The 25,271-nt window shown below is 34.5% G+C and overlaps 1 protein-coding gene across 3 annotated transcripts in view; it reads left to right on the forward strand.

The window, feature by feature from the left end:
- Positions 1-25,271, forward strand: part of BANK1 (B cell scaffold protein with ankyrin repeats 1) — a 281,320-nt gene that overhangs the window by 10,802 nt on the left and 245,247 nt on the right. For all 3 annotated transcript variants that reach the window (XM_077882140.1, XM_077882138.1, XM_077882139.1), the window contains exon 2: positions 22,616-23,014. In XM_077882140.1, the coding sequence (XP_077738266.1) occupies positions 22,636-23,014 (379 nt within the window). In that variant the 5' untranslated portion in view covers positions 22,616-22,635. The remainder of the gene's footprint in view (positions 1-22,615; positions 23,015-25,271) is intronic.

A 25,271-nucleotide genomic window follows, 5' to 3' on the forward strand; every position in this document is an offset into this window, starting at 1 on the left:
CAGAAAAAAATGGGAGGAAAATCAGAAGGGGATTATCTGTTAGAGAAAGTAAAGTTGTATAAATGAAATAAAACTCAGAATATGCATATGGTATTCTAAATATAAGGATGTTTTGGAGTGTGTGTGCTTATGCAGTTGGTATGTCAATAGCTGTATGTGGCTCAACTGAGCAATTGATTTTACAGATATTTTCACATTTCAGACTATGTAAACCTGCCACTATCTCAATAATCATGTAAACTATGTAAGTGGTCTCACATTGTTTGAATACTGGGATTGTATTCATCAAAATGTTCCAGAATGAAGATCAATTTGAATACCTGGCCATAACCCGAATGTTTCCATGTTAGAAATGTTTGTCAGTAAGACACATCTTTGAAGCAAATAGGTTATTAGGAGTCACCCAAATAAATTACCGCTGACATATTTTCCTAATGGAAACAACAGTAATTTATATAAATGCAAAGAGTTTAAACTGACAATTTTATGTCTTGGAGATTGACAAACAGTGCATGTAAACAACAGTAATAAGACAATGAATCTATTCATTACTCAAATAGATTGGATGCTCTTTAAAGGGAGGAGTAGCTTCTGGCATCCATTTAGCAGAGGTAAGCACATGAATAGATGCTTGCTGATTTGCTGGTAGCACAAGAATGACGGTAAGGTAGTCAAATTAAGTTTATGAAAAAGGATAAACGAAGTTGTAGCCATTTCTGAATGCCCTATTTCTAAAATGTAAATCTAACCTTACATAATGACCCTGGTTTTGGTTTTCTTTTTCAAATTGTTTGGTTTGCAGAAGCACTTTCTTTAATTATGAAAAAATATTAAAAATTCACGACACCTTTTACACAAAGATAATTTCAGGGCATTTTCCAATATTAAGTTAATTTTTTTAATTTGATAACAACTAGTTTAGTTATTTTTACTATAGCCTTTTAATATAACTTAGAATATTTGGCTTATTAAAATATCTTCTGGAGCAAATAGAAAAAATAGGATTAGGATCTAAAAGCAAATGAAATTTAATATTCTCCATGTGTGTCTAGAATGGAATAATTTTGTTTTATTATTCTTTTTTTCTAGAATAATAAATGCACATAATTGAAATATGTACAGCAACTAAAAATGTAGGAAAAAACATGGTATATGTTCTTCTAGCTTTTATTTTTCTATGTTGACTTTTAACAATTTTACTTGTTCAGCTTTGCAGTGTTAATATATTTAATATTTGTGTATGCACTTTAAAGTTACATTTGTATGGCTTTGGTGACTTGTCATTCATAAGTATTTCAATTTTGCTATCTCCTCATGTAAATCTATTGTACAGTGTTTAAAAACAAAAGAAAAGGGAAAATCCACAATGATTTATTGGGTAAAGACTACATCATCTTCCATATAAAACTATTATTAATCTAAAGAAAGACTGAATAGTTTTTTGTTGTTTAAATTTTTTAAAAGATTTTATTTTTATTTATTCATGAGAGACAGAGAGAGAGATAGAGGCATAGACAAAGGGAGAAGGCTCTCAAAGGGAGCCTGATGCAGGACTGGATCCCGGGACCCAGGGTCATGCCCTGAGCCAAAGGCAGATGCTCAACCACTGAGCCAACCAGGCATCCCAAGACTAAATAGTCTTTAATAATATAGGAAATACTTTTTCATTGCCCTGGATTTGAAGTAAAAAAAGCACAGGATTAAGTAATGGCTTAAGTAATGGCTCTGTCACTAATGAGCCACGTGACCTCTCTGATGCCCAGAAGACATTATGAATATTGATGATCACATTAATTACTCATGAGAATGATTGGCTCATAATAATAATCCAATTACTATATCTTATTTTAAGAGAAAAACATTGCAGAAATTAAAATTACTTCTTCTAGGTATCTGGGATTGAGGCTATCCATCAAGAAAGAGTGGACCAATTACTCTATTGTCTTATGCATGAGTAATTATGCTGTATTCATTTACTCTTCAAACATTTATTCTTGATCTGTGCTAGGTTCAAAAAATACATAAAAAGGTAGCTCCAGCCCTCAGGGACTGTATTTTAGAGAAGTAAGGATGGGAAAAGCTGAGTGGCATTATTTCTTATCTACACTCTAACTGAACATTAGATGACTCAAAAACCTTCATTGCTGAAATCTTAATAATTTGGTTATGAGAACTAGTTAGCCGGGTGAGCTACAGCTAAGAGTGTTTACTGTGACTACTGAGGATAACTCCTGATGCATAACTTCTGTTCCAGAAAGTCACTACTTATTTCAGAATGCAGTCATGAGTACAGCCCCCAGGGACAGAGTTTTGCAAATTTCAGTCGTTCTCACAAAACCTTCCTCAATTTTTGGTTATAGTACCCTCTTGTTTAAGAAAAAAATGTTCTTTAATTTTTTTAGCTTAAATATATTTTAAAGGAACATTTTTATCACTACCATAAATGAAAGCTCATTACCACTCGCCATAAAGAGAAGGTGACCATACAAATAAACATATTGAACAAAACAAAACAAATAAACAGATTGGAAATAAAATAATGTTTAAAAATTATAGGTAGGGACAGGTTTTGGGCACATAGGTCAACCTCAATTTGATAGTGTTAGAGTTCATGAAATTGCAAGAGCCCCCAATCTGAGACACTGTCCTTGACTGAATCAGGATTGAAGAAGTATTCTAAAGGGAATGACTCTCTATGATTCCCTGTCACTATGTAGGGAATTGGCATCCCTACCTACTGGCAAATGCTATCCTTCAAAGGCCAATTTCGCCTTATTGAAATGGTTGAAATGAAGTTTTAGTTAGGACTTAAAGGTGTCAGGAATGATGATAAATTCTTCACATAGTTTATCTCATTTAATTCTCACAACAACAGATTTCATAAGTGGTATTATCTATATGTTGCAAGTGAGGAATCCAAGCTCAGAGAAGTTAATTATTCGCTTGAATCTGGCTGAATTTAGATTCCAAGACAGCCTGACTCCAAAGCCTGATCTCCCAGCCAATATATTAACTCTCTGAAATGAACTCATTTTATTCTCACACAAGCACATGCGTACACTCAGAAAAGCATTCCCTCCCATGTGGATATTTCCATTTTTATAGTCAATGAAGTAGCCATGTATATAAAAAGTCATTTTAACAGAAAATGAGTAAATTATATTGTTACTCATTAATAGGTCAACATCGAAACATTCTTTACAAGGGATAAAATAAGCAACCACTGTTTCTAACTAATAATTGTAAACTTTAGAAAGTTTTGCTCTTTTCAAGACCCTTAGAGTTGAATGAAGTAACAAGAAGTGAAACATCTATGGCATAATGTTAGAAAAACAATGTATTTAATGAAGGCTGTTAGGATATTTAAAATCATCAAGGCTGTAATATAGATGTGATTAAAATATATTGCAAAATGGCTGCAATGAAGAGTACTCAAAAATGCAAGCCTAATAGTTTGCATTTGCCTAATGCTTTGCATCTTCAAAGGAATTTTCAAACCCCTTTAATCGACTCAGAAAATTTCTAATGTATCATTTGCTTTGACTCAGTGAGAAATCTAAAAAACGATCATTTATTTAATCAAGGTCATCCTGCAAACACTCTGTGAGGAAGCAGAAAGTGTACTTGCACATATATCTATTTTACTTCAGAAGGCTTTAGGAAAGGAAGAAAAGAACATAGAGCTGAAAATAGCGTTCAGATGTTTGATAGAATACTAGCTCCCCAAAGGTGTCCACATCTTGATCTCTGGAGCTATGAATATGTTAGGTTACATGGCAAAGAGAAATTAAGGTTGCAGATGGAATTAAGATTGCTAATCAGTTTACCTTGAGATGGGGAGGTTATCATGGATTATCCAGGTGGGCCCAGTGTAATCACAAAGGTCCTTATAAGTGAAAGCAGAAGAGAGAAACCAGGGGCATAGTAGCATGAGAAGGCCTTAGCCCAATTTTGCTGGCTTGAAGATGGAGGAATGGGGCCAAGAGCCAGGATCTGTGGATAGCTTTTAGAACCTGGAAAATAAAAATAAATGGATTCTTTCCTAAGGTCTCCAAGGAATATAGTGCTGCCAACATCTTGATTTTAGCCTAGTGAGACTGGTTTCAGGCTTCTAACCTTCAAAACTGTCAGATAATAAATCTGTTGCTTTATGCCGCAAGTTTGTGGTGATTTTATATAGCAGCAATAGGAAATGAATGCAGATTTTTAAACACATGTGGACCCCACAAGGACGAAGAGTAGCATGCATACCACAGATCAGGCTGTTTGCATTAGACTTCACATACCATTGGTTTAGTGAAAGCATTGGATGAAACCATGAGGAAATAAGCTTTTATAAAATATAAACAGCATATCAATATTATCCTTAGGTGGTTATCTTTGACAAGATATATCCTTACTCATTATTGAAACATCTCTCTGGAATTCACTATTTTTATAGTGAAATAAAAAAAAGGAGTCCTGTTATTGTTCACTTTGGGTGTTTTTGCCAGTTTAATAATTTTTATCATTACTGCTACTGGCTGCTGTTGCTATTACAATTCCTACTAGTACAGACATGTGAGCTTCGGCAAAGTATTTACTTTCTCAGTGCCGTAGGCACCACAAGTGCAAAATGGGATATGAAGAGCACTTGTTCACAGGGTTGTCATGAGGTTAAAAGAAGTTCATTCTTGTAAAACACCAGAATAGTCACAGACACATATTATGCACTAGCTCCATTTAGGTAGCCTTTATTATAATTACTATCATAAAAAAATTATCATCACCACTGTCATAATTACCACTATGCTTAGCAGTGACTGCTGAAGGCCAGGACCTATTCAGATTTTATCTCTAGGAATTAGGAGTCAGTCTCTACCGTTTCTCAGGTTAAGAAACTGAAACAACTTAACCAGGTTGAGGAGTGTGGCTGTCTTGTTATATTTGGCTAAACTTCTTGTAGGGTTAGTGTGCTAGATGCTGTCAGCTTCCAATACATAGTCTTTTCCATCCCAACCCTTTGAAGGACAGAGATACTCTGAGAGGCAACTGATGTAGATGTGCCTCCAATGGTCACTGATATTATTTTATGGTCACACTTTGTTTAATATCTGAATATGAACCATTTTGAATCCTAGTAGAGATTTATTTTGAGATTATTTTCTCCTAATGATAAATGGTTGGAGTCAGGCTGGTTAGCCATGAATAAAACCATATGTGATAATTTCTAAGGGTATTTTCTTATAAAAGTAATGTATGTGCATTGTAAAACATTTGAAAAATAGAGAATAATATAAGAATAAAATTATAGTATACTATAATACACAGTCTTCCCCTCAGAAATTAGTATTGATAATATTTATCTTGAATTATATGAGTTTGTGTGCATTCATAAAAGAGCTCACGTAGTATATATGGTCTTGTAATGTTCACTGTGATTTGCACATTAATTTATGATATATTTTCACTCTTTTATGTTGAAAGAGACATTTTGTAAGATTTAAATCTTTTAAATGTTTAAATAATTCAATTTTGCAATTTGTAATATTGAAGAATTATTGGTACTTTCTTTTCAAGATAATACTTTTACATTAAACCTAGGATAAAAAAAGTTAGAAGATTTCTCAACATGGATCTTAATGCAATATTATAATAAAGTACCTTGTGTTGAGGTAATTTCTAAAAATCCATTTCCTTCTTATAATATGTAAGTTCCTCTAAGGCAGGAATTGTGCTTCATAATCTTTATATCTATTAAGGTCTGAACATTTGTTTTGAATAATAATCATTAAGTGATTATTAAGTAAATATATGAAAATATATAAATGATTATGAAATTGATATGGAGGTATTGTCAACATTTTGATAATTATGGATGATTATGGAAAGTCTCTTGCTTAAATGTCAAAATGTTTGATCTGACAATCTAAGCAATGAATGAGACTATCAAATGTTGGAACAGTTTAAGTAGATGATGGGGTTTAAGGAGTGCACTTGTAATGATGAGCACAGGTGACATATGGAACTGTTGAATCACTATATTGTACACTTCAAACTAATATAACACTGTATGTTAACAAAATGGAGTTCAAATAAAACATTAAAAAAGAAATTAAACCAGAAATAGTGTTACAGTAATGAGGGTCAAGATCAAGAAAGGGACAGTTATGTGTTAAATAAGGCTGTCTGGACATATTAATAATTTCCAAAGAATGAATTGTATCATTTGTCTCTCTATATATTTTAGGTCTGTCTGATTTTCAACTTTGCTTGTGATTATAAACTATGTTAAAATATAAGAATTCTTTAAGTTCAAGCAGTAAAATTTTTAAATACTTATAGTATCTTATTTTTTTGTGTTCAGAAAAAATATAGAGGAAAATTCAGTAGTTGGATAGCTATTTCTCTACACTGTGTTTACATGTAAGTAATTAAGCAATAAGATTCAATAAATAAAACAGATTACTAAAATTGAGAATAAATGTAAAACATTTACTTTAAAAATCCTTGTTAGCTCTATCTCTAAAACTTTATATGGTATAGAGCTTCTCCTTATATATTTTAATAAGAGAGAAGAAATATAAAAACAGTTGTAAAAATTCTTTGTTTCTTCATACTCAAAAATCCTATTTCTTTGTCAGAAAGTTCACATTTTTAAAAGAATTCATGCACAGATTTTATTATATTATACATTTCCAAATGTCAAATATGAATGAAAATAGTCCCATCAGGAATTTCCTGTGCTTCATTACTTCAGTTCAGAATAGAATTTAGTATTTAATCTTGTGCAAAATATCAGCCATGGGTAAAGTAATATAACATTAATTTTTTTAACTTTGGCTTTTGTAACCAGGTTAAAGCCTGAATTCTGGGCTGTTAGTTTTCCTAAAATGGCACCTGGAGACTGGTAATTAATAATAGTAAAACAACAATTTTTGTAAAAGTCTGAAAAAAAAGTTAGTATGAAATGGAATACTTTTATTGTTATTCTTCTTATTATTTTAGATTTTATTTATTTATTCATGAGAGACATAGAGACACAGAGAGGGAGAAGCAGGCTCCTCATAGGGAGCCCAACATGGGACTTGATCCCTGGACCCGGAATCATGCTCGGAGCCGAAGGCAGATGCTCAACTGCTGAGCTACCCAGGTGTCCTGGAAATAGAATACTTTTAAAATTGCTTTTACATGACCACATGTGCTATAAATCCCCACCCTTCACCATCTATGTTACATTATACAGTTTGGATAAATATCATAAACCAATATTCACTTTAGAATTACCATTTTAGCTACATAATTTCAAATATCGTGTTTTTTGTCTGAATACAGGCAGTTTGGCCATATATGACAGACAAAATCATATTGGTGAAATAAGGCAGATTTTAAGCAAATGATTTAATGATTTTAGTGAATTAAATTATACATATGAATTCATTCCTTAATAAACAACATAAGCCATTTGGATTTTTTCTCATTAGAAGAAACTAAAATCTTTATATTTTTATAAATCAGCAAAACTTGAGAGATAATAATTGTAACTGAAATCACCAAATATGGGCAGCCCCGGTGGCTCAGGTGTTTAGCGCCACCTGCAGCCCGGGTGTGATCCTGGAGACCCTGGATTGAGCCCCATGTCAGGCTCCCTGCGTGAAGCCTGCTTCTCCCTCTGCCTGTGTCTCTGCCTCTCTCTCTCTCCTCTCTGTGTATTCTCATGAATAAATAAATAAAATCTTTAAAAAAAATGAAATCACCAAATATGGTACTAGAAATACTATCTATATTTAAAAGGATTACATTAATTCTCACTTGAATGGACTAGAGAATTACCAGGATTGCTTTGGATGCTTCATTATATGATGGATGATAACCCTAATCCCAATTCTTTCCAAGTTCCCAAAGTGGTTCTGGTGCAAGTAATACCTTGACCACATTATGAGAAGAGAATGGAGTCAGAATGGGGCAGGGTAGCTCTTACCAAATGCACAAAAGGGTTGAGGCCTTTCCTAGAGGCACCCAGGGTTTTGATTCATTGCCATTGTGTGAGCTCTACCCAGAAGCCATGTTTATTGAGAGCATAGGCCCCAGGAGGCCTTGGGTTGCTTCTGGGAGTGATAGGAGATACACTTTGCTAGGTCTGCTGTTTCCCTTTTAGTCAATAATGGCTGCAGAGAACGCAGATATCAGGAAGGAAGGGGTGGGAGTTTACACGCTTGCTGGTGTTACTTTAAACAAATGAGTAGACAATCATCCTATTCTTCCTTTCAGTATGCATATATTTCTAGTATATAGCCATTTCTAAGATATTTTAGAATCTACTATATTAGAATATTTTAGAAACTACTATAGTAGTTTGTGAGATAAACTTCCTGCAGAGTTTTGCTAAAGGTGTGTTCTTACTCAGTTATTTTCTCATATTATGACATCATATGTAATTCTGCACATAACAAAACTATTGAAAGACATTAGTGTCTAAATGATAATCAAATATTTGCTTATGTAATTAGATTGCAATATTTCATTAGAATTTGAGGACATGGAGTGTATTTGTCATGTCCTTGATTTATATACCTCAGTAATGGAGACTGAAGAGTATTTATTTGCATAGTTAAATCTCTCCTAAAGTCCATGAAAGGAATTCAGGAAAAAAACCAAACTATCTGGTCATTGTTCTTAAGCCATGATTAGCTGTACTTTTTCCCCCACCACTGCCATCATCTTGTGCTCTGGGAAGAAGGGGTAGATATGGGGAGTGAGGGAGAGCAAAGAAACAAGGGAATACCAACACAATTTTCTCTTGCTCAGAACTAGGGCAGCAAAATTAGATTTGCCAATGTACCTAAAGATAAATCTCTTTTTAATCTGATCAACTGATCATATGCTCTTATCCATTGGGAACCAACCTCAATGAAGGGACTGAAGTTTAATTCTTTTTTTTTTTTTTTTTTTTTGAGAATAGTGCCTGCATTGTGGCTGGATACTCAAGCCAGAGTTGGTAGTCAGTGTGAATTTAAGCCCAGCTCTGTGACTTACTCTTGATATGATCTTGGGCAAGTCTGTCAAACATTCCAACTTGTGTTTTAAGTTTAAATTTTTGTTTTTAACTGTAATTGAGTTCAAAACCTTTTCTTAAAACTGCAACACTGTGAATAAAGAAAATACACCACAAAATTAATATGAATGCATTTCGTGTATTATTAGTATTAAAAGGAACTTAAGTTCTTTTGAAATATGTCACATTTACAATTCAGTGTTAAGTCATCTTCCAATAAAAGAAGAGTCAGAGATTTGTATTGAGAATGGTGATGGGATGGAACAATAAATATCCCTCTTCAATCCTCAAGTTGTTAAACAATTGAGAAAACAAAAGAATAAAATAGAAATGAAATAAAATATTGCCTTAATTATTGATGAGATTGGCATTGCCTACTGTGGTGTATATCTGTGAGTTTGTACCATGAAATTTCAGAATTAGACAGAGTTACACAGCCAAACACAGTAGATCTTTGACCATAGACCAAGAGCTATCAAGAACATATGCCCTTGTATACTACAGAAGCTTAATGAAACAACTACAGGTAAGGATTGGGATACTAGTTGAATCCTGGTCCCTACTAATGTCTCCTGGTCATTTAAAGAAGATGCAACTTTTAGAATAGAGATTTACTGAAATTATTAGTGACTACTTTAGAGTTGTATCATGTTCTCTCTTCATATATTTTCAAGGTTAGGTAATATGGCATATAATAAATAGAGTTTAAAATATATTTTAAATAGTTTAGTTACTTTGTTAGGGAGTTGCCATTCTGGACATATTTTTCAATTTTTGTTAATTCCTTGCCAAATTTATCTTTTATTTTTTTTAATTTATTTTTTATTGGTGTTCAATTTACTAACATACAGAATAACACCCAGTGCCCGTCACCCATTCACTCCCACCCCCCGCCCTCCTCCCCTTCTACCACCCCTAGTTCGTTTCCCAGAGTTAGCAGTCTTTACGTTCTGTCTCCCTTTCTGATATTTCCCACACATTTCTTCTCCCTTCCCTTATATTCCCTTTCACTATTATTTATATTCCCCAAATGAATGAGAACATATAATGTTTGTCCTTCTCCGACTGACTTACTTCACTCAGCATAATACCCTCCAGTTCCATCCACGTTGAAGCAAATGGTGGGTATTTGTCATTTCTAATAGCTGAGTAATATTCCATTGTATACATAAACCACATCTTCTTTATCCATTCATCTTTCGTTGGACACCGAGGCTCCTTCCACAGTTTGGCTATCGTGGCCATTGCTGCTATAAACATCGGGGACTAGGTGTCCCGGCGTTTCATTGCATCTGTATCTTTGGGGTAAATCCCCAACAGTGCAATTGCTGGGTCGTAGGGCAGGTATATTTTTAACTGTTTGAGGAACCTCCACACAGTTTTCCAGAGTGGCTGCACCAGTTCACATTCCCACCAACAGTGTAAGAGGGTTCCCTTTTCTCCGCATCCTCTCCAACATTTGTTGTTTTCTGCCTTGTTAATTTTCCCCATTCTCACTGGTGTGAGGTGGTATCTCATTGTAGTTTTGATTTGTATTTCCCTGATGGCAAGTGATGCAGAGCATTTTCTCATATGCATGTTGGCCATGTCTGTGTCTTCCTCTGTGAGATTTCTCTTCATGTCTTTTGCCCATTTCATGATTGGATTCTTTGTTTCTTTGGTGTTGAGTTTAATAAGTTCTTTATAGATCTTGGAAACTAGCCCTTTATCTGATACGTCATTTGCAAATATCTTCTCCCATTCTGTAGGTTGTCTTTGAGTTTTGTTGACTGTATCCTTTGCTGTGCAAAAGCTTCTTATCTTGATGAAGTCCCAATAGTTCATTTTTGCTTTTGTTTCTTTTGCCTTCGTGGATGTATCTTGCAAGAAGTTACTGTGGCCGAGTTCAAAAAGGGTGTTGCCTGTGTTCAAATTTATCTTTTATAGTTATAGCAATTGAGGTACAATCATGACAAGTGCACTCCTAAAACCCCAACACTTATTGCCCCATCCCTTACCCACCTTGTAGTCCCCAATAATTTGTTCTCTGTAGTTCAGATTCTGTTACTTGGTTTGCCTCTCTTTTATTTTCCCATTTGCTCATTTGTTTTATTTCTTAAATTCTACATTTAGGTATGAGTAAAGTCATATGGGTATTTGTCTTTCTCTGACTTTCACTTAGCATTGTAACTTGTAGCTCACTTAGCATTTCACTTAGCATTGTAACTTTTAGCTCCATCCATGTTGTTGCAAATGGCTAGATTTCATTCTTTTTTATGGCTGAATAATATTTCATTGTGTATGGATAACACATTTTATTTGTCTATTCATCAGTCGCTCAACACTTGGCCTGCTTCCATAATTTGACCATTGTAAATAATGCTGCAATAAACATAGGGGTTCATGTATTCCTTTGAATTAGTGACTTGTGTTTTGGAGGTAAATACACTGGATTTTGGAGTAGTTCTATTTTTAACTTTTTGAAGAGCCTCCATATGCTTTCCACAGTGACTGCACCTGTTTGTACACCTGCCAAGAGTGTACAGGGTTACTTTTTATCCACGTCCTTGCCAACACTTGTTGTTTTTTGTGTCTTTGATTTTAGCTATTCTGACAGATGTGAGGTGATATCTCATTGTAGTTTTGACTTGCATTTCCCTGATGATCAATGATGTTGAGCATCCTTCTTTTTTTTAAAGATTTTATTTATTTATTCATGAAAGAGAGAGAGAGAGAGAGAGAGAGAGAGGCAGAGACACAGGCAGAGGGAGAAGCAGGTTCCATGCAGGGAGCCCGATGTGGGACTCGATCCCGGGACTCCAGGACCACGCCCTGGGCTGAAGGCAGGTGCTAAACTGCTGAGCCACCCAGGGATCCCCCTGTTGAGCATCTTTTCATGTGTCTATTGGCCATCAATATATATTCTTGATATTTTCTTAATTAGTAACCTCATTTGTATATTTTAACTCTGAAATGAGCATATCCTTTCCTGCTCTTTCTTCTTTTACTGATAGTAGATTTATAGTTCGGGTAGACAATTAAGAGATTCAACTCAAAGTTCTGTCAAACTGGGAGAAATTCTTCTCACTGTTCTCTTTCAGGGATAGCTATGGATGGGCTATGATGCAGTAACCACTCATTCTGGGCTGTTGCCAGTATGTTTTCAGACCCATTCAAACTGCTGTCATGCTTCTTTTTTCCTTTCACAAGTTAAATAAGTCTCCATGAGGCTATAGCTATGTATTGAGGGAAAGGTGTTAAAACAATAGGATCTGTTGTCACAGAAGATTTAGCCACATGCTCATGGAACTTAACCCATACAGACCTACATGGGGCTGGTTGTGTATTTATCATTTCGGTTTCCTAATAGAATATGGTTACTCACAATCAAATGTATATTTTGGTAAAGAATCATTGGAAGAATAAAACATGGTCTCCAAAACTTTAGGGGTATGAATTATGGATTTTTTATAGTTATCAGAAGCATGAAATAATATTATTATAAAGTCCAAATGACAGGGAAGACTGCACTGCAGCCAAGCCTTATAGCAGAACTCTTTCTTAATCTCGCCCCACTTAGAGCTGGTATAGTTATTGGTTAACTGGTAAGTGGTCGGGATACTGACCCAGGTATATATGCTTCCTTCAGGATACAAAAAGACCTGTCCAGTGGTAAAATTCAGTAACTTATTTTTCAATATTTAGGGGTGTCCTGATATGCCTTAAACCATTGGGTGTACAGAAGTTTGCAATATTTAAGGACACTGAACTTCAGCATGGTGATAAACCTCACACTCTGGTACATAAGTGTCATATATTAAATCTTCTAGGGGATTTGCTCTTTGTGAGCAAGTTTAATTAAAATAATATCATCAATTATACATTACATATGTATTACAATATGCCTTATGGTATATCAATATTTCTGCAGACTATATTATGACAGAAAGCATAGCCTTGAGGTAAGTCAATGACAGGTGCTCCTGTCCCTGCCAGGTGAATGCAAACTGGTTATTATCTTTATTGATTGCCGTTACAAGGAAAGTATTTACCAGGTCAATGTCTGTAAATAATTTCTGTAAGCTGGTTAATTTGCCCCAATAAAGATATGTGTAGAACAGCAGTTGATATCAACACCTAGTAATGTTGATGAAAATTGACAGTTTGTACCAGTAAGCTGATGAGTTGAGTGAAGATGTGAAGATATAACCACTATTACATCTTTCAAATCTTTCTTGGTGGTGCCAATCCTTACAATTATCCCAGGAATATAGTATTTGTTTTAATTTATGCTTTTGGTAGTGGGTGGTGGGTGGATGAAGCTGAACAATTCTAGATATTTATATATTCCCTTTCCTACCATAATATCTTCATTCCCTGTAAGAATTCTGCCCTTTGCTATGTATGTATATTTCCACTATATATTGCCCAGGATATCTTTATGGACCCATTGGAACTATTATTAAATATGCCCAAGGCAAGATGTCATTTGTCATTACACCAGGTTTCCATAAGCTCCCATTCTTACCAGGATGCCATTTTAGGTCTTCAGGAATTTGTGTCCATGGAAATCAATAAATAATAAGGACTAGGAGATATGGGTATACCTTTTTCCCAGTGCACATGGCTGCAGGTCTTTGGGGAAATGCTTAAAGGAAGATTCATTGTATGCATGTTTAGAAGGAAAGAAGAATCCTTTCTCAAGGGATTTGGCCTTCCCTCAGTCAAAGGGTTCTGAGTCTGTAAACCAAATAGGAGGCTGTGAATCTTCACTTACCACAGCTTAAGTCATTTTTTGTACCCAAATTTAGAATTGTTTTGTTTATAAAGGTAAAACTGAAGCTTCATCTACTATACGTATAGTTTATTTATAAGGACTTTCAGATCAGTTACCTCAACAGATCCTTGCGGTGAAAAATATGTGGATTACTTAATTGCCTCTAATGATTAAGTGCTGTCATTAATTCTCTACCAATCCAGACTTCATTATTCCTCATTGACATGAAAAAGTTCGAGACCCCTGAGTGGCTCAGTGGGATGGACCCCCAAGTCTGGCTCCCTGTTTGGCGGGGAGTCTGCTTCTCCCCCTGCCCCTTCCCCCACGCATGCTCTTTCTCTCACTCACTCTCTGTCTCTAATAAATAAATAAAATATATTTCTTAAAAAGTTCAATTTGAATATCCAATTCTTATTATCATGTCCAGGCTACACAGGATAGATACCACAGAGTTTTTCATGATTGAATTTTTTGATGTTTAGTAAAGAGAATATCAGAATACTCTAGAACAAGGGTTAGAAACCTGTAACCAATAGGCAAAACCCAGGTGGTGACCTATTTGTCTATAGTTTATGAGCTAAGAATAGTTTTTATACTTGTAAAAGGTTATAAAAAAAGAAAAATAAGAAGGAAAAGAGGTGGAGCAGTGGGGTAGAGAGAGAAAGAAAAAGAATATATGTAGCCCCAAAGCCTAAGGTATTTACTGTCTAGCTGTTTAAGAAGAAGTTTGCCTGCCTGCCCCTTTTCTTCATAATGGAAGGCAAGTCTGGCAATGTAATCACATTACTCTATACTGATGGAGTCCAGATTTTAATTATCCATTCTAATAGGCTGCTAGTGCTACCCCAGGCACTTGAGTTCTGAATCTTATAGGAATACAACCATATTGATGGATTCATTCAGGTTTAGTCTTTCTCTTTTGCCATCCTTGGTCTAATACCTCTTAAAATCCATTCCATACATAGTTTCCAGACTAATGCTGATACATATTGGCAAGATTCTGTAATAATTTTTGCATGTGAAATAGTTTTTCTGGAATTCCTTTTACTTATGGGATCTCATGCTAGTTACTGATCTTATGGGCAATCAAGGAGGAGTGTTGGCATAGATGCTGAGAAAATCTGACATTGCTTGTAAGGCATTTGTCTTAGGTAAAATTCTTAAAATGTTTTCTTTTTAATTTTGTTTTTGTTTTTATAAGGGAACACAGGTTCCCTCAGTTAAGAATGATTCAGAGATGCTTGGGAATTTAAAGTTTGGGCAGCCCAGGTGGCTCAGCGGTTTAGCACCGCCTTCAGCCCAGGGCCTGATCCTGGAGACCTGGGATCGAGTCCCACATCAGGCTCCCTGCATGGAACCTGCTTCTCCCTCTGCCCATGTCTCTGCCCTCGCCCCCATCTCTCATGAATAAATAAATAAAATCTTTAAAAAAAAAAAAAGTTCTCAGCCTCATCTCTGTCCCCAGTCTTACTTGAGTCTTATGATTCTACCCTTTCTTAAACTGTCCTCACATTGGTTTAAGAATCTTGGAGGGGTCTCCCTGCTACCGGAGCTCTACCCCTGTCTTTGTTCATATGCATGCTCTCTAGGACAGTCAGAGAAGCCATTATATATCCTTCGCCCTTCTCCATAATCCCTATTGCCACCGTATTAACTAAATTCCATAGGCATTTGATCTCCTAAAACTTTCCCTTCCATTGACAGTCCATACCAAATTATCCCTGGTGAAACACTGAGTCATTATGTTGCTTCTGCATGCCATAAATTGCCAATCTGTTATTTTCCTTTGGCAAGGGGTTGTTTATACACTCTGCAATTATGAAAGCAACACAATTCCAAAATCCATCTCATAGAATTTATTTCCTGTGGCCACTCCCAGTACCTGTATTTATTAGAATCATGACAGGAAACAGATGTCACTATCAAAGATTTTAACTGAAAACAATTATAAAAGGATTATTTATTAACATGTGCAGGGCTGAAGAACTCAAGCAGGGATAGTTAAGTATTGGAAGACTAATAGCAGGAACCCTTTACTACCCTTGTGAGGGAAGAGGAGGGACAATTGTTGCTAGAGCTTATGAAAACTGGAGCCATGAAAGAAAAGCCACAGAAAAGAGGCCACAAAAGAATGCAGATCCTACCAGAACTAGAAGGGGGAAGTGAGTGAGAGAGCCAGTAATGAACTCTATCATTCCTTTTTCTCACCATCTAGTGTTCTGATGGTGCTTTCCACTGGCATGGGCATGGGAGCCTAGGTGATGTAATCAGTCTGGACAGATCATTAAAAATATCCAAGTCCTAAGGAGATTATTCTTGAGAGTGAATTGAAGAAATGAGAAGCACTTGAGAGTATGTAAGATGATACTATTACCATATTTAATGAATTCTGAAAGTGCTTTTGTTTGGAGCTAGTCAAATTCTCTGAAATCAGAATTCATCTTAAAATTTATAGTATATTGGGGTTCCTGAGTGGCTTAGCCAGTTAAGCATTTGACTCTTGGTTTCAGCTCAGATCATGATCTCAGGATTGTGAGATCAAGCTGAGCCCTGCATTGGGCTTGGTGCTAGGCATGGAGGCTCCTTAAGATTCTCTCTCCCCCTCTCCCTCTGCACCTCTCTCCTCCCTCTCTTAAAAAAATTATAGTATATTATGTTTATTTGATCACAGTATTTTTTCTTAGAGGAATATCAAATAATAGCCTGTCTTATGGTCAGTGTTGTGTTAGATTGAGTAATCTATAGAGTAATGCAATAATAGGAGGGAAAGGTTATGGACTTTGCAGAAATAGGATTCCACAAATTTACACTAAGTAAGTTTTAAATATTTTAAAATCTGTTCATAGATATACAATCTTTTGTGTTTATAATTTTCAAATAAACTATTAACAATTTGTGTCAGAGATTAAAAACTGATAGAAATAGAGGAAATGAACACCTGCAGTTTATATGTGAGGGGTAGAAGGGCTTTGCAAAATAATCCTGTAACAGTACAAACCATGCTTTTTTTTACAAAAAAGAAAAAATTCTCATGCAAGCTTGTTCTGTGACTCATAAAAGCATTTGTTTGCATCTTTAAAGGAAGAAGAAAGAGGAAGGTTTTGCATTTGTATAAAAATAACTTTTCCTGGTTGTTCTTCATTATAGCTGAAAAGCATAATCTTAAAATGATGTGTTGGTGCCTTCCTGTATTTGAAAGGAAGAGCTAAGTTATATATATATATATATATATATATATATATATATATATATATATAGAGAGAGAGAGAGAGAGAGAGAGAGAGAGATATTTCCCCTGAAGAAAACTGAGAACTGGACATGAGTGCAGGTAGTTGATTTAGAGAATAAGCCCATGAAGCACTAGTGAAAAAATAGGGAATGTGAGACAAGGGGAGAAAAGCTTAATAATGTGTATATTAATAAGCAGAATAACAATAGACAATTACAATTCAGCATCACTGGGGTTCCTCTAATTACTGTATAGAATTAAACCCCAGAATAGTCCTAGTGAAGGAAGAGCTGTTATTTACACATTGATTTCCATCCTGCATTGACTGAGGGTTGCCTTCCAGCCCTCCCTGCCCTAAATCCCCACACCTCTGAGCTGCCAGGCAGATGCACACACTGAGGAAACTCCCTCAGAGCACAGAAAGTGTTCAGGCAGTAGAACAGAGGTTGGAAATGGTCATTGTGCTTAATAGCCTATCACTGAGCTGCAGCTCTTGGGCCAGGAAGATATGGGATGTACATTAGTAGAATCTGCTATACAGATATATAAAGAAAGCACCTGATATTTTTTGCTACTATGAATAAGTGAAATTAACCAACTTTCCTGGGGAAGAAACATGAGTTATAGTGTGTTTTACTACATTAATGCCTTTGAAAAAAAGTCCCTAGTTTTGTTTCTTTGTTGTACTAGTTACAGCACAAAGTTAGAGGATAAGACAAGTTTGTTTACATTTACTGTATATTTTGAATAATGATATATTTTGTGTGTGTGTGTGATTCCATCAAGATTAATGTTCATGTTATGACTACTGAGTCCATTATGGCTATAAATAATTTCTTCGTAATTTTCTGCTCTTTTTTTCCTACAATTTGGTCACCAGGTAAAAAAATATAATATTGAAAAGATGCATTATACTGTTTTTCTTCATTATGCACACATGGATAAAAGATGGGATATTATTCAAAAAGAAGAAAATATGCCATTTAAAACTACATATATGTAATAGGAAGGATTTTGATTCAGGAAGGATTTTGATTCATGACCAGTCACATTTCTTTTGGTAATATGTAGTGTAATCTGCTCTCTGTGTAAAAGCAATTAGTGATATCAATTACTGATACAAATTTCCTTCAAGTTAAAAAAGTTACTATAGTATTTTGTAGGATAAATAAAAGGCATCATTATGGAATCTGAAAGAACATTTTGGAGTATATTTATAAAAATTACATGGCTGTATTCTGTTCTATCATTGTAAAATGATGTCATTTACATTATGTTGCCAGACTGGAAATTTACATTTTAAATAATTTATTTACAGACTTTATTTAATCTTCAAAAGCAATTTCCTTTTATTTTGACTAAGCTTTTTAGGAATGAAAATTTTGTATTTGTGTATTTCAGATTCATCATTTATTATTTCATTTCACAACCTATAGAAGTCAGAAAATCTTAATGACAATAACTCACATTAAACTGGCAAATGATGATTAAGTTTGATTATTTCAAGTGTATAAAACAAAGGCTAGTAGGTTTGTCTTGAGAGTCAACAGAGAACTATTATTGGGGTTATAGTCCAAATCTTACTCAAGGACAAGCTTCTGTTTTGTAGAGTAAAGAAGAGAAAAATCATGGCTGTGAAAAGTCCTTTTATTATCTTTTGTATTTTGACTCAACATGGTTTCAAAAAGAAAAGATTGGAAGGCAGCATAAGAACCAATTACTGTCTTTGTGGCCCTGACAAGTTACGGAAACTTTTTGAGGCTCAGTATGATCACCTGTAAAATAAGAATAACAAGACAACTGCATATAGTTTTATGAATATTAAATGAAAGAATACATGTTATGTGCTTAGCAACACATATTATTAAATAATAATTGAGAAAGTTAAAGGTTAAAATATTGAAATGATTTTATCCATAGAGAAGAAATGGATGACATTTAATGCTTTTGAAATGTGTCCTGTAGGGGTTATTGACTAACTATAGGTCAAATATAAATTTAAAAGGAACACTTAATTTCAGCCTAAAAGTAAAATGGCCGTAGAGTATTGAGAGAGACTACCTGTCTACTCTTTCTTGGGAAGTTTTGAAAGATAGGTTATTATTGTCTCTAGATTTGATATCTTATGGTAGTGTGATACCCAACCACATAACATGGGAATTACTCATTTTGTACTTTAAAGTTTTTATTTATTTTATTTTATTTTATTTTATTTTATTTATTTTATTATTATTATTTTATTTTATTTTATTTTATTTTATTTTATTTTATTTATTTATTATTTTATTTTTAGAGAGAGAGAGTAAGAGGGGGAGAGGAGCAGAAGAAGAGGGACAAACAGATTCCACACTGAGCAGGGAGCCATACCTGGGGTTTAATCTCATTACCCTGAGCCAAAATCAAGTCAGATGCTTAACGAAATGAGCTACCCAGGTTCCCCTCATTCTGTACTTTCAAATATCCTCAAAGCTTGTTCTGTAATTTTATTGATTTAAGTTTTAGAGTTAAGAAGAAAGTTCTGTAAGTTCTTCATAGATAACCATATCTGGAGTATATCATATGTTCTATTTCCTCTTTTTCCTTGGTAGGAAACCAGAGTCCCGGTAAGCTTTCACATACTTTGCATACTTAAGAATAACTCATAGGCTGCTAAATATTGACTAACCTAACTTATATCACTACAAAGAATCTATCTTAATCTTTCAAATAATTCTATAGTGTCCTTTGCTGTTAGAGGTTAAAACTATAGGCTGTAGGATCAGACTGCCTGCATTGGAATCCTAATTCCCGTACCACTTCAGTTTCCCGTCTGTATAATGACATTAATATTTGAACCTATTACATAGGATAATTTTGAGAATAAAGTAAAATGATATATGTAAAACACGTAGAGTCCTAGTTTACTTGAAGCATCTGGTAATTTAATTATTAGTTTTTTCTTTACTGTCCTTATTTTATAACTATAAAGTAGCTTACTCTGGCTGTATATAATAATAGAAGGAAAACTTTCTCTACTGTTCCTCAAACATAAAAATACTGAATTACGGTACCATGTTTGTATTTGTTCAACATGTATTTATTTAGCATCCAGGCTGGGTGAGTTACTACACAGGGAATAACAGAACTACCTTGATGACTCATACACAACTTGTGTATGATTTCCCATATGCTTTCTGCCAGATGTCATTTTCATCCTACACACATAAATAAATTTTAAAAATCTATTGAAAACCTGTTCAAGAAATTGTGGTAGGTATTGTTTAGGAATCAAAAAGTTGAAAGAGAAAGCATCTTTCTTCTTTCTTTTGATACTTTACTTTTTATTGCAGAATAATTTACACACAAAATCTAAGGTACACAGATAATTAAATTTTTATCTGTGTATACTTTATGTGACAGCCATTCCAACCAAGATAAGAACATTTCCAGAATCCTGGCATGTTCTCCCATCCCTGCTTTCATTTAATCCTATGCCCAGATACTATCTGCATTAGCATGGATCTTTTTTCTGTTTTTGAACTTCATATAAATACAATCATGAAATATACTTTTTTTTCTTTCACCTCATATTATGTCTTTGGATTTATCCATGTGGTACTTAACAGTGATTCATTTTCACTGCTGTATAATATACTACAATATGAATACACTATAAAAATTATTTTTGTAAGAACTTTCTTATAATTCATTATAATCTGGGTTTGAAATTGCTCTGAAGAAATCTATGGCTAACTTAATATTTTTCTCCTCCTGGGTGACTTGCTCTTCCTTCCTGAGTAGGTGGAGACATTTTATAATAATCACTAAACCAAACGCAATTTAATCAAAATAGGTTTTCCCTTAACAATTTTTCTTAGAACATGATTGTGCTCCACTGATACATGAAACTGGTTTCTTTTTATTTCATATCTTAAGGACTTCTAAAATTACATTTAAAATATTTTGCTATGTCTTTTGTTCTACTTTAGCTTTTAGGTTGTCTTCATATTGAGTCTTTTCCTTTTTTTAGTCTTTTAGCCAGATATTCATATTTTTACCAATTGCTAGGACTTTGTTCTCTTTTTCTGCATTTACTACGAAAATATTGAGCTTTTCTTTTACTCCAGAAATTAAAATTTTATCTATGTTTAACCTAGTTATTGCTTTTCTAATTTATATATTATCAGGGTAATGGTACTGTTTGGCTCAACTTGTCTCCCTATCTCGTATATACTTTTAAATGATATTTTTGAAAAAGTTAAATCAATTTCTTTGAACTCTGATTTTAATCTCTGGTCTTTTTATACTTTATACTATGGGTTTTTTTTCTTCTCTGCTTATTATTTCTACTAGTTTTTGCATGCTGTGTTTTATTTTTATGATCGTATTATTACTGTTAATATTATTTGCATAATATCTTCTCACAACAACAATCTAATCTGCTAATCTTTTTTTCTTGCTTGTGTTTCTCTTAGCTCTACTTAGGCTTTCTGTTTGCTTAATATAGTGTTGATAAATTATTCGTTAAATTCCCCTCCCTATCCCTATCTTTTTTGCTTTTAATTTTTTCCTAAAGCTACAATTTGAGTGACAAAATTTGTATTCCATTCAATTTTTTATGACCTGAAAGAAAAGGAGAGGAGATGCAAAGTGTCCTCGGTTGGAGGTCCTGGGTTGTGGTCTCTGAGACCTGTTAAATGTTGTCTGCAAGGCCCCTTCTCTTCTTGCCCACTTGAGTTCCTGTGGGATTTGCCTGGTTTTCCTGGCTCAGCCCAAGTCCTGGCTTGGGGAGAGTCCTGACAGTCTTTCCTACTCCTGCAGACACCCCCTGATCAGTTTCCAGATGGGAAAGGGATTCATAAACACCCTAGTGGTTATGGTGATGACTGAAGTTTCTTTTTCGGAATTGGTTGTGGGGTCAGAGAGAGGTCTGGGATTAGTGCTGTCCTATCAGAACCTTTGAATTATTTCATCAGCATGATGACATAAGATAGTACCCTTTTTATTTGGTTTCTGCTATTGAATTTTTCTTTTTTAAAATTTTTATTTTGTTAGTATTCTGGGCATAGAAATTCTATCACTTGTTTTTGTGCACTATCTTTACCTGGAAAAAAGATTTGAAAGTTTTTTTTTATGAAAATTCTCTCATGTCTTTACAGAATAATCTGATTCCTTAGGTAGAGCTTATGTATTTACTTTTACCTTCATTTAGTAGAAGGAGAAACAATAGCTTAAAGGGGTTAAATATTGTGATCAAGGTAAATTTTGTGGTTACTGGCACAGCCATGCCTGGTAGCCTAGCTCCTGTAATCCTACAAAATATTCTTTTTATTCTGTCATGAGACTTCTCTGTTCTTTGGGTTGAGCATCTTGGTTCACTCTGGTTCAATGAGTACAGCGTAGACTCACACAAATCATGAACTGTGTTGACCTTAAGGTTTACTTTAATCCTGTATTATTTCATAATGGGGATAACATGAATTATATTATTGGTCTCTGGTATAATAAAAGTAATATATTCTTTAGAGGATACATACACTTTTTGAGATTAATAATATAATTTGCTGTTAGCACTTCAAACATAAGAAAATTAATACATTGTTTTCTTTTTTTCCAGAAAATGCAAAGGATATCATAATGATATATGAAGAAGATGCTGAGGAATGGGCTCTGTACTTGAAAGAAGTTTTTTTACATGTTGTGAAAAGAGAAGCAATCCTATTATATCACTTGGAGAATTACTCTTTTTGGGATTTGGAATTGCTGAGTTTAAACTGTTATAAATGTAAACTTTTGATATTATCAAATGGCCTGCTTAAAAACCTAACTCCAAAGAAATGTCAATTTCTGGAAAAGATACTTCATTCACCAGAAAGTGTGGTTACTCTGCTGTGTGGAGTGAAGAGTTCAGATCAGCTCTACAAATTATTAAATATCGCTGGAGGCAGATGGGAGATATCTACAGAGCAGGAGCCCCAAGATTACATCGCTGTAATCGAGAGTATCGTATTCAGAGGTAGTGTTACCAAATCTTCTTTATATATTTTTCTATAATTAAGACATCTAAAGTGTTTTTGGACCAATGAATATCTGAAGTTAGGATAAAAGAAAATAAAAGCCAACATTATGTTGTATGTATGTTGCACTTTCCTCAAATGCATGAAGGTTCTTAAGTTTTAGCTATGTTCCAATCAGGGCTTATTAGTTGCTCTAAAAAATGGTTTGTAAATATATTCCTTAGGGTAGTCTTGTAAGCTCATATCATACTTGGTAGAAAAAATATGGTATACTATATGTCAGTTTGATTCTAGAGTTTTCAGAAGCTGGTTTCTTACTTAACTGGGAAGGCTTGAGTTAATGTCTACCCTAGTACTGTTACCAGTCAGTAGCAGTCTAAGCTTTGAATGTCTGCTTTAGAATGATAAAACTTCTGTTGTGCTGATTATTGTATGGTATCTATTACTATGGTAGGGTATACTGTTATTTTTATTAGTTTTAAATTTAAAGAAAATTTGTTTTAGTCACATAGCTACATGTTAATGAGCAGAACATAAGGTTCCTCTACAGTAATTAATTGCAGTTCCATGTAAGAGTCAAAACTCTGAAGCTGTCTATTGTTAGTTTCTCCCTCCTACTGTTCTATTCTAATTCCTCCTGAGTGTGGAAGTGGTGCTGTGTTAGCTGCATTACTGGTTTTCTCAACCTGCATTTAGCCTTTTATTACCAGTATTCTAGCAATAGCTCCCTCTTCTACAGGGCAGAGGTGAGGTTCTGATTTTCTATTGGCCATGTCAAATATTAAGTGTTGCCTCTTCTCCTTGGAGCATATTTCTGGGTTCTTTGACATTCCCTCTCTTCACTGGGATGTGTCACCTGTGGCTCCTTGATGAGATGACTGTGTTCTCTCTTGATGCTCCTACTTGTGGTGGTTAATGGTTTCTTACTGTTGATATCTACGTTACTCTTCTGTGTCACTTTTGATAGAAATCACTCCGAGATTCCCCCCAGCTGGCTTTTTCTCCCACTCGGCCTACACCAGTCTGTAAAAACACGTGTTTATCTTTTCCTTGTCAAACTCTGGGCATGCAAGCCATTTTCAGTATAGCCAACACTGTCCTACCCTTAGAGTAGCAACATGGCCACAGCCTTTTACCTTTAGTCATTTCCAAACATGGGTCTGCATGAATCCTGTTCTGTAGAACCAAAGAATGTATGTCAATCACAGATATTTTTGCTGGAGGCCCCTGTCATTGTGCTTGAAAATGGTGCCATCTGTCAGTTTTCCCCATGGCGCATGGTGGGACACACAGTGCACCAATGGCTCTTAAAAAAATCCTCTTCCTGTTTTCTAGCATTCTAACCTCTTCAAATTCAGTATGTTTTAAGCCTTGTTTTATAGTTATCTATTGTTGCATGACAAGTTATCCTTAAATTTAGCAAATGGAAACAGCAAATGATAATTCTATTACAGTTTCTACAATTAAGGAATCTAGAAAAAAAAAAAAAAAGGAATCTAGGAGTTGCTTAGCTGGGAGGTTGTGCATAAGGGTGTCTTGTGAGGTTGCAGTCAAGCTGTCCATAGCTACAGTCATCTGAAGGTCTCACTGTCCACTGGGGGAAAATTTACTTTCAACAGGAGCTTTCATTGTTGGCAAGTTTGTTATTATTTTTTTAGTTGTATCATTGGATGAAAGTCATCTCTTATAGAATCCTGAGGAAAGGCCCTTGGGAGCAACATCTGAAATTTTGCATATTCAAAATTCTTGCGTGTTTGTTTCTTGAAGTATAGCTGGGCTGAGAACCATTTTGCTCTTATTTCTTCTAGCATTGTAGAATATAGGGAATTCTTATTTACCTGGCTGATAAATGATTCTTAATTTATATTTGAAGTCTAGTGACTTTCACTAGAATTTTATTCTAGTGCTGACTCTTCTGAACTATTTTTCCCATGGACATGATTATTTTTGTTTTTGTTTTGTTTTGGTCTTTCCCCCAATATAGAGATTTAAGTGTTCTTTACTTATATCTTTAAATATTCACACTATTTTATCATTATTATTTGCACTATTTTATTATTATTTTCTTTTTCAGGGATTCCTTCTATATGTATGTTGAATTTATTTTGTCTGTGCTGCACTCTATAACTTCTAATTCTTTTTCATTCATCATTAATATATATTTAGCATGCATATATCACTTCAACCCTTGCTACCTTCTTATGCTTTCAGTACTTTCTCTTCCCCTATATTACTTCCAATTTCTCCTTCATTTTT

The sequence above is a fragment of the Canis aureus genome, chromosome 33 (assembly GCF_053574225.1).
Source record: "Canis aureus isolate CA01 chromosome 33, VMU_Caureus_v.1.0, whole genome shotgun sequence".
Taxonomy (NCBI): Eukaryota; Metazoa; Chordata; class Mammalia; order Carnivora; family Canidae; genus Canis; species Canis aureus.